General features: G+C 54.7%; 1 protein-coding gene across 1 annotated transcript; it reads right to left on the minus strand.

The window, feature by feature from the left end:
* Positions 1–1092: 1092 nt before the first annotated feature.
* On the minus strand, positions 1093–5379 carry DCTN3 (dynactin subunit 3). Its single transcript, XM_065656980.1, has 7 exons — positions 5261–5379; positions 5043–5127; positions 4023–4109; positions 3296–3379; positions 2612–2670; positions 1823–1882; positions 1093–1480 (listed from the first exon to the last, which is right to left on the minus strand). The coding sequence occupies exons 1-7, from the start codon at positions 5357–5359 to the stop codon at positions 1391–1393; spliced, it is 564 nt and encodes a 187-aa protein (XP_065513052.1). The 5' UTR covers positions 5360–5379; the 3' UTR covers positions 1093–1390.
* Between the last annotated feature and the right edge of the window lie 3980 nt (positions 5380–9359).

Below are 9359 nucleotides of genomic sequence, written 5' to 3' on the forward strand. Positions count from 1 at the left end.
GAGAGAGCTGGGTCTGTTCAGCCTGGAGAAGAGAAGCTGAGAGGGAATCTCATCAGTGTTTATAAATATCTCAAGGATGGGTGTCAAGAGGATGGGACCAGACTCTTGTCACTGGTGCTCAATGATGAGGGGCAATGGGCACAGACTGAAACACGGGAGGTTCCACCTGAATACGTGGAGAAACTTCTTTACTTTGGGGGTGCCAGAGCCCTGGAACAGGCTGCCCAGAGAGGCTGTGGAGTCTCCTTCTCTGGAGACATTCAAACCCATCTGGACACATTGCTGTGTGATCTGCTCTGGTGAACCTGCTTTAGCAGGTGGGTTGGACCAGATGGTTTCCAGAGGTCCCTTCGAACTCCAACCATTCTGTGATTCTGTAATGTCAAGTCCCAGCCCAGTCCCAGCTGCGCTCCCAGGCACCCACAAGGAGCCAGGGGCTCTCTGCAGGCTGGCAGCCCCACCGCCACGTGCCCAGGGGTGAGCTCACTGACCAGGGGCCACTACAGGGATGGCCAGGCTCCTCTGGGCTTCTCTGCTGGGATCCTGCCCCATTCCTGCAAGGGTCCCAGCCCACATACAGCAGGTCCATGTCTCACCAAGCCGGAGGGTTTGGGACCCTTCCAAAAGCACCACTTCAAACTCAGGAAGATCTTTGTGCCACGAGAAACTCTAGGATATGGCCAGACGAAGCACGGCACAGCTCACAGCCCTCTCTAGAGGGGAAAGGGGTGGCCAAGGGCTCTGGCTTGCAGCAGCCACCCAGGGGGGTGGGTGGGATAAAGGCAAGAGCTGCTGCCTCCTCCCGGTGCAGGGATGGGAGAACAGCCTGGCAGAAAAGCCCAGTTAAGCTGGATTCTGCTGGCGCAGGCAGCTCAAGTGAACGGGAAGAGCCAGAAGACTGTGTGTCACAGCCTGGGGAAGGCTGTGGGACTGGACAGGATTTAACCTGCCCTTGCCAGTGGTTTCACGCAGCCTTGGGCAAACCTCCTGCAGGCTGCCACGGGGCCTCCAGAGTTCACTGCCTGGGGAAAACCACACAGGGAGGGACAGTCTGTGCCACAGCTGCACCCAGGGGAGGAACAGACAAGCCAGTTAGCGCTTCAGGACTTTACTACGGTCCACCGAAAGAGCAGAAAGGGGTTTTTAAATATGTTACAAACCAAAATGTATTTCAGGGAAGTGCAAGGTTTGCAAACAGTGGCATATTAAAGGAGTAGTGTGGCTTCAATTCGAGGCCAAGACAGCTCGGCCAGAGAGCCAGGGTGCCTCCCGAGAGCCTGCAATGTCACTTGCAGCATGCTCATGCTGAGTGGGTAGATGTGGAGACAAGAGGGTGTGCGCCATTCTGCGGCCTCTCCAGAGAGACCCAAGGCCAGCAGGGTCTCCTCCATTACTCTGCCGCAGGTTTGGCTTCCTTGGCTGCTTCCAGCTGCGTCAGTATTTCATTCCACTGAATAAACTGCTTGGAGAGAAGGAGGGTCTGGATGTGACTCTTAAGGAAAGAGACATGGAAACTGCAGGGAAGAAAGCAAGGTCAGAGCACCTTGGCAGCCTGATAGCACCGTTACAATCTCAGTTCCTTGGGAGAGGAAGAGGCCTGGGACATCAGGCTGTAGAAAGCCTGCGCGGACTCAAACGATCCTTTGGCTCTGCTCCTGACAGGAGTAAGACAGGGACACAGGTGTCACCATGTCAGAAAGCGCACTGGCCATTAAACCCTGAGGCTGGGGACTGCGGGCTTCCAACAATATCCGACAGGGTAAGGCCACCCAGGAGACAGGTGAGAAGTACAGCTCTGCCAGGCCCAAGTCTGAAAGGATACCATTTTGTTGTAGTCTTCAAGGAGCTTCTTGACACCGTTGGTGAGATCTTGACGCTGTTCCTGTGAAGGGGAAAGCATCAGTGAGCAAGTAATAAATCAGCTGAAGGACATGTGTCATCCCAGTCCCTGACAGCACAGGGGGAAACTCATCCAAGGCCAGTGCTGAGATTAGAGCTCAGGCCCTGGCTGTGGCCACTCACTGCAGCTAAAGTGTTTCAACAGTCAAGAGAAAGCTTACAAACACCCAAGCGCATGAAGCACCAAAGCCCCTGAGTTTGCACTAGTGCCTGCCTGTTCTCAGTCAGCATCCATGCTTTGCTTGCTCCAGAACGGAAACTCACATCAAAATGCTGAAAGGGGGCAGTAGGTGCTGCCCAGCCCATTCATCACTGGCTCCAGGAGCACTCAAATGAGGAAGGAAAGGGTGAAGTGACAAGGTGACAGTATCAACAGCCTTCCAGAGACTGGGACACTGGAAGCACACAATGCTTTACCTCAGCGTCCCAGTGAGAGGGGGAATGCCAGCTGGTTAAACCCACTGCTGTTTATTAAGTGCTACTCAAATCTCTTTTGAGCAGGGTTATGGTAGGCAAAACACTTTTCCAACTCAGACTCAACTATCCAAAATCCTGGCTACACCCCCCAAAGTGCTTAAACTTCTTTAAGACTGCAGTATGAATATCCTGGGATTGAAAAAAAACCTGCTATATATGAGCAACTCAAGCCGAGTTGCCAGTACAGCCACTAACAAATGGTTCTTCTCCCTGCTAGTGAAGACTGTCACGCTACCTGCTGCTGTATGTGGATTTGAGAGAGTCGCTGTAGTTTGGCTGCATGGTCAGGAACCGCTGAAAGCAGAGAACAGAAATCCATTTTATTTGTTTTTCATCACATGACATTAGATTGCAAAATAAAGACCATTCCTTCTGCACAAGCACGTCACAGCAGAACTTCACTTACTGAATGCAAGCACCACACACCACAAACACACCTTTTACATCACACAAAACCCTGAGCTACCCTGTACATTAAATACCAAGTTTATTTGCTAACTGCTTCTGGATGGCATGAGTTAGGGAATGCCTGCAGTGAGAACTACAGAGTAAACTACCATGATGAACGTTAGAGCAAGCAATTAAAAAGGCATCTCCACTGATGCCAGGAGCAGGAATATTCTGGACCTAAAAGCACTTGTGGGCAGGAGTGGCCTGCTGGTCTCCACCTTCTCTTCAAGCTGCTGTTTGTCACCTGCTTCCTGGCCTACTCTGTCACCTCCTTGACATTGCATGGGACGTTAGAGCAGCATAAGGGAGGAGCAGACATACTTTCTTTGTACCTACTTCACTCAGACCAGGTTGTGTGCTTAGCTGTCCTCTCCTCTAGTCTGAGGCTCAGGAAGAAAAAAGCAAACAGGACAGGCGACAGCTTTGGGGGTGGCACTTGCAACTTGAAGTTGCAGAAGAACATGCGTACCTTGGATACTGGTGCTGTCCAAGATGGGCTGGAGTTTCTTCACCTGCTCCAGAAGGGCTGCTCGGGAAGGAATAACCTGCTCCTCTGGTTGGGGAGGGACAAGAAGCAACATCAGTAAATGCAGGACACTGCTTTGGCTTTTCATGAATACTGGTGAAGTAACTTTTCCAGCTGATCTAGCTACACAGAAAGTGGCTTGTTTATGATTTTATTTAGACTTTTGTGTTGCCTACCCCGGGATTCTGGTTCACACCAAGTTAAGGCAGGAAAATCTCCCCTCAAGTTTCATTGACAGACTACACCAAAACAAGGCCAAACAAAATTTTTTAAGGCAAAGAGGACGAGGCTAGAACATGTTTAAAATGCATCCAAAGGTCTTCCATTTTTGTCGCAGCCTAAGGAATATTGGAAGTAGGCAAGGAAAACTGTTCTAGCTCCAGCTTTTCTTTTCAACCTTTTATTAATTCAGGGTTAAACTCATCAATACTACAAAGATAAGAATGGATAAAACTGCAGCTTGAATGTGCACAAGGAAGCACTAAGGGTAACAGACATCCTTGTACCAACCATCTCTCTGAGAGCTCTAAAGACCACGCCTTGCCAGATCTTTACAACTACAGAAAAGAAATCCACCCCAATCCAGCTTATGTAAATGACAATTTTTGCAGTGCTAAAAAAACCCAAAAAACAAAAAAAACCAACTGGCTCCTCTCATTTCATACCATACCTGCCAAGATGAACTGCAGCTTCATGGCGTCTGGAACAGCCATCCTATCAATGTATTGAGGGTCCAGGTATTTTATTACATCTTCGACTAGAGTGAAAAACAGGTTTGGAGACAAAAAGTATGACAGACATTATTGCCTTTACAAGTGCAATTTCCATCCATGCCGTATATCAGGTTACTTCGTAAACACTGCCCACTTAGAGTCATTTTTTTTCAGGTTAAGTTCTACAGCACTTGAAAACACGTGACTTTGGAGCACTGTGACCAAGAACTGACAAATGGCCCAAGCCAGATAACTGCTTCATTACAGCCACTCGCAACACTTGCTTTTTATTTATATAATCATATTAAAGGTGAGTGAAACCTGCTTCTTCCTGCCCTTGAAACAAAAGCAGCCAACAGCCCTCTGTCCATGTCCTTAAAGTCATCTACATATACACCGTTTGCATTTTTAGATTGAATAGCCACTGCAGCCTTGGACCACAACGACCCTCCCTACACAGCCTGCTCCTTCTGTGACACCAGGCAGCAAAACTTGGCCAAGAGGCAGCTTTGCAGGACAAGGCACCACTCCGGTGCCTGCTCCCAATATCCTTGAGTTCAGAGGCGGCTCCCCAGATCCATCCACCGGTGGCTGCATGTGATCCTTATTGCTCCCACCGTGCACACAGAGTATTGCTGCTCTGTTGTGCCTGACAAGTCCAAGCATGCAAGAAATAGTTTCAGGAGCTCACACCCCAACAACCCTCAAGGGCTGCTGCTCTGGCAGAGCAAATCACTGCACAGATACAGGCAGACATCAAGCAAATAACAGGTTGCAGCCCCCCCATCAGCTGAGTGGGAGAACCATGAGCAGAAAGACACCTCACTCTGTTGCATATTTCTGTAACAAATATGCAAAGGCCCAAAATGTAAAGGCCTCACACGAGGAGAGGGAGAAGGGAATTTTGTTCAGAGGAGCAAAACGCCACACAGGAGTTTTGAGCTTCCCGAGCACCCCCGGCCCCCGCAACCACTCACTCTTCTTAAACAGAATCTTGATCCTCTCCTTCTTGCCAGCGATATTACTCAGCGCCACCTGCACCTTCACCAGCTCGTCCGCGACCTGCAGAGGCACAGCGGAAGGGGACGGGCCTGTCAGACCCCGCCGGGCCTGGGCCTGGCCCCGGGGGGCGGCCGGGCCGGCCCCCAGGGCGGGCAGTGCGGTCCCTTGCTCGCTGCGGAACCCCCCCCAGCACCTTGGCCGCCCCGCCGGCCCCGTCGCCGCCGCCGACGAGCTGCTCCAGCTCCTCCACCCGCCACTGCAGCCGCTGCAGCTCCGCCGCCCCCGCCGCCATCTTGCCGCTGGCCGGAAGGAGAAGCACGCCACTTCCGGCCCTCCCGTCCCAGTTGCCATGGGGGCACGTTGCTAGGGGCCGCCGTTGCCATAGAGACGGAGCGGGCCGGAGCGATGGGGCCGGCAGGGTGGAAAGCGGTGAGGCGGCTCCCGGGGAGGGGGGCGGGAGGTGCGGAGCCCCTGCCAGAGGCGAGGAAGGGAGGCTGCGGCCGGTCGATGGTGATTTGCACTGCAGAGGGAGGCGTGCAGACCTCTCGCCGCCCCGGGGCTGTCGATTGCCGCTTCGTTCCGGCGCGGTCCTCCAGGAAAGAAGCGCTCAGATGTATTAAAAGAAATTGATATAGCGATCTATGGGCCGCGTGGATGCGGGGCCTTTGAAATCCAGGAGGCTGCCGCAGGCTTTCCCCCAGGCCTCGGCCTGCCTGGGTTCACCTTCCTCTTATTGACCGCTGCACTGAGGCTCGCTAAAAAGTGAGACGCTGATGGATGCAGCAGCCAACCCCAGCCCCACCGCTGCCTGCAGCTGGCACTCGCAGTAACGTGGATACCTTCAGGGCACGAGATGGATTCACAGTCAAATCATAGAATCATTTCGGTTGGAAGAGACCTTTAAGATCATCGAGTCCGACTGGTAACACTGGCACTAAATCATGTCCCTAAGAACCTCATCTGTGCATCTTTTAAACACTTCCAGTGATGGTGGCTCAACCACTTCCCTGGGCAGCCTGTTCCAATGCCTGACAACCCTTTCTGCGAAACGAAAATCCTAATATCCAATCTGAACCTCCCCTGGTGCATCTTGAGGCCATTTCCTCTCCTCCTATCACTTTTTACTGGGGAGAAGAGACCAACACCCTCCATGCTACAACCTCCCTTCAGGTAGCTGTAGACAGGAATAAGGTCTCCCCTCAGCCTCCTTTTCTCCAGGCTAAACAGCCCCAGCTCCCTCAGCCGCTCCTCATCGCACTTATGCTCTAGACCTTTCATCAGCTTTGTTGCCCTCCTCTGAACAAGCTGATGACAGCAACATCCACCATGAAGTCCAGAGGCTTTCCAGACTGCAGAAGGGGAAGTTCAAGATCCTTCAAAACACCTTGTGATGTTCCCTGCAGCCCAGGGCTCAGCCTGCCACTGGTCTGTCATGCCCATGTAACCTCAGCAGTGCCAGAGCTGCCCCAGGTGGGAGGACAGTCACTGTCCCTCCTGGGCTGTGAGCACAGGGCTGGCTGTTGCATTGCCGTCACCCAGGCAGCAGACAAACCTGGTCAGGGTCCCAGACTAGGCTCTTAGGTCAAAACCATCTGAAGGGAGTACTTCATTAGCATGGCTGGCAATGAGGGCTGCATGGCTCTGGGGACCCTCCCAGTGCCCCTTGCCAAGAGAAAAACCCTCTGTGCCTTGAAAAAGCTTTGGTCTTCTAGATGTCTTCCTGCAGGGAGCTGTATGGGGCTACCAGACTGTGGGAGGGAGCTGTTGGGTGGCCCAGGGCCCCAGAAATCCCTGTGGCCCCCCAAATCTCCCTGAGGGAGCTGTGCAGAGCACTCGGGCAGGAGAAACAGGCTGCAGCCCCATGTGCTCTGCCTTTTTTCCCAGGGATCGATAGCTGGGCTGTGGAAGAGGCATCTTCAGAGAGGAAGAGCTGTGCTTTGTTCTACAAAGGCAACAATTAGAAATGGCTTCATTAGTAGAATTGGCCGGCAGCTGCAGCAGGGGCCAGGGGCTGTGTACACAATGCTGCTCTGTGTTTAGAGGGCACTGGGTCTACTGCGGCTTGTGCCCAGTTTGATGGGCAATGCCTACAAATACACAAATCCCCATGCTAGAAAGTCACAGATATAACAACCCTCCTCAAGGTGAGAAATTCAGGCAGTTCTGGCACTTGGGCCTTTGACGGGGCTTTAGGGTTGGAGGTCATCCACCTTTTAGGGTCCCATCCAGCCCACAAGCCTTGGAGCAGGGCTGAAGCCACAGGACTGTCTGTGTGCAGCCCAGCACAGAGCACGGCGAATCTGTTCCTCGCTCCTTGGGGCTGAGAGGAGGTCTTCAACCTCATCCCCATCCTTGGAGTCTGTGGTGGCACACCGATGCCACGGCCACCTGCCTCCAGCCCCGCACTGAGGCTGGATCCAGCTCTCCTCTCGCTAGGCTGGATCATCCTCACATCCTCCATCTCCTCCCTCTCACTCAATTACAGTCCCTGCGGGATGTGGGAAGTGGGCATCGATCATGGCTGGTTACTCAGGTGACAGCAGCCGTGTCCCCGAGCCCCCCAGGGAGCGTGGCAACACACATCACCTACTGAGCTGCGTAACGACTGGGGTCGGGGGCCAGCGTGTGCCCTCCCGGCTCCCCACAGCCCTGGTGCTCGATGAGCTGTGGCCAGCTCTGCCAGTCAGTGACAGTGAACACAAGACCCCAATTAAGGCTGCACTGATCCTACTCTGGCTCTGCTTGTCAGGCTGTGCCGGTGCTGCAGAAGTTCTGCACCGAGGCTTGGCTGTGTCACACCCACACAGTCCTGGCACCCCGACCCCAGAGTTAATACCGCGGGACCATGTGGGGCACGCACAGACACACACACACACACACACACGGAACTCCACTGCATCGTGGTGCACACACGCCCACATCCCACGTTCACACACCCCTTGCCCTCATACCCACCTGCATGGCCCCTTTGGCCGACCAGGCCTGGAGCAGCCCTAGGGTCCTCTGAAAGGGTCCCGTGTCCCCTCCGTGTCCCCCACATGCCCAAAGGTGTCCCCGATGCCGGGTCCGTGGCGGGCAGCCCGGCTGCAGCACCCTGGACAGCGCCCGCGCCGCCCGGCTGGGCCCGGGGGCCGAGGTGTCCCCGGGGGTGTCCCCAGAGGCGACTCCTGAAACAAGAGGTTCTGTCCCATTGGGTGGCAGGGGTGGGCCTGTCCTCGTGGCTGCGGTTGGCAAAGGTGTCCGTTCCCATGGGAGCCCCCTGTGCCTCTTCTTATGTAGAGGTGGCTGCACGCGTGTGCACGTGTGAGCATGCGCATTTGCACGCGTATGTGCGAGTGTGACTGTGTATGAGCGTGCATACACTAGCGCATATCACTGAGTTTCTGCAAGGGAGCACAGGTGATCTGTGCCTGTGTGGTGATTTATAGCCCTGCGTGTCTCCATGCTTTCCCAAGTGCACCCATATGAGCACCCATGGGCACCCATATACGTACCCATGGGCACCCATATACGTGTCTGTGTCTCAATTCCAGCTGCAGCTGGGTCACCTGTGGCCTCTGTGGGAGCTGCCCAGGTTCTAGGCTGGCCCAGCACTGCTTGCATCTCGCCTGGTGCAACCTCACAGCTCCATGACCTTACCTGAGCCCCTTGGCTGGCACAGGCAGCCTAATGGGGTCCCCACGGTGAGCTGCCGCTGGGCGGCCTGTGGGGCCAGGCATCCCCATGGCCTGGCTGGCATAGCTGGAGTTGGTGCCCAGCCTGATCCAGCCCATGTTTGAGAGCTCTCATGGGTGCAGGGCACCTGTTTGCAACCCAGAGCCCCCAGAAACTGAGGCAACTCTGTGCTGGAGGTGAAGGTGAGGTAGACTGTGAAACCTCAGGTACTATAACTACTACCCCAGGGTGTCATGGGCTGTGGGGGTGTCCTGCACCCCCAAACTGTCCTCAGGTTGGGCACTGGAGCTTGGCAGGTATCACCATGTCATGCAGACCACCCTTTACATCGGTTTGGTTCAGCAGTTCATTGCCTTTAATAGATACACAGAGTGGCACAGCTGTGGTGGGAGTGCGGGGGGGAGCTCGGCAGTACCGATCCCCGCCCCCCCCGTGCTGAGGTAGAGGTGAGTGTTGCCCCACGCTCGCCTGCTTTGGCACCCAGGGGTGCGAGCGGGTGGGGAAGGTGCCCACCCGGCCCCAACGAGGTAGTTTGGAGTGCCCGGCGCGGTGTCCTCCATCTACCTGCCCTCTGCCTGGGGACCCCGGCATCCGGGCTGTCTTTGGCGGTGGGGGCA

The sequence above is a fragment of the Caloenas nicobarica genome, chromosome Z (assembly GCF_036013445.1).
Source record: "Caloenas nicobarica isolate bCalNic1 chromosome Z, bCalNic1.hap1, whole genome shotgun sequence".
In the NCBI taxonomy this organism is placed as follows: Eukaryota; Metazoa; Chordata; class Aves; order Columbiformes; family Columbidae; genus Caloenas; species Caloenas nicobarica.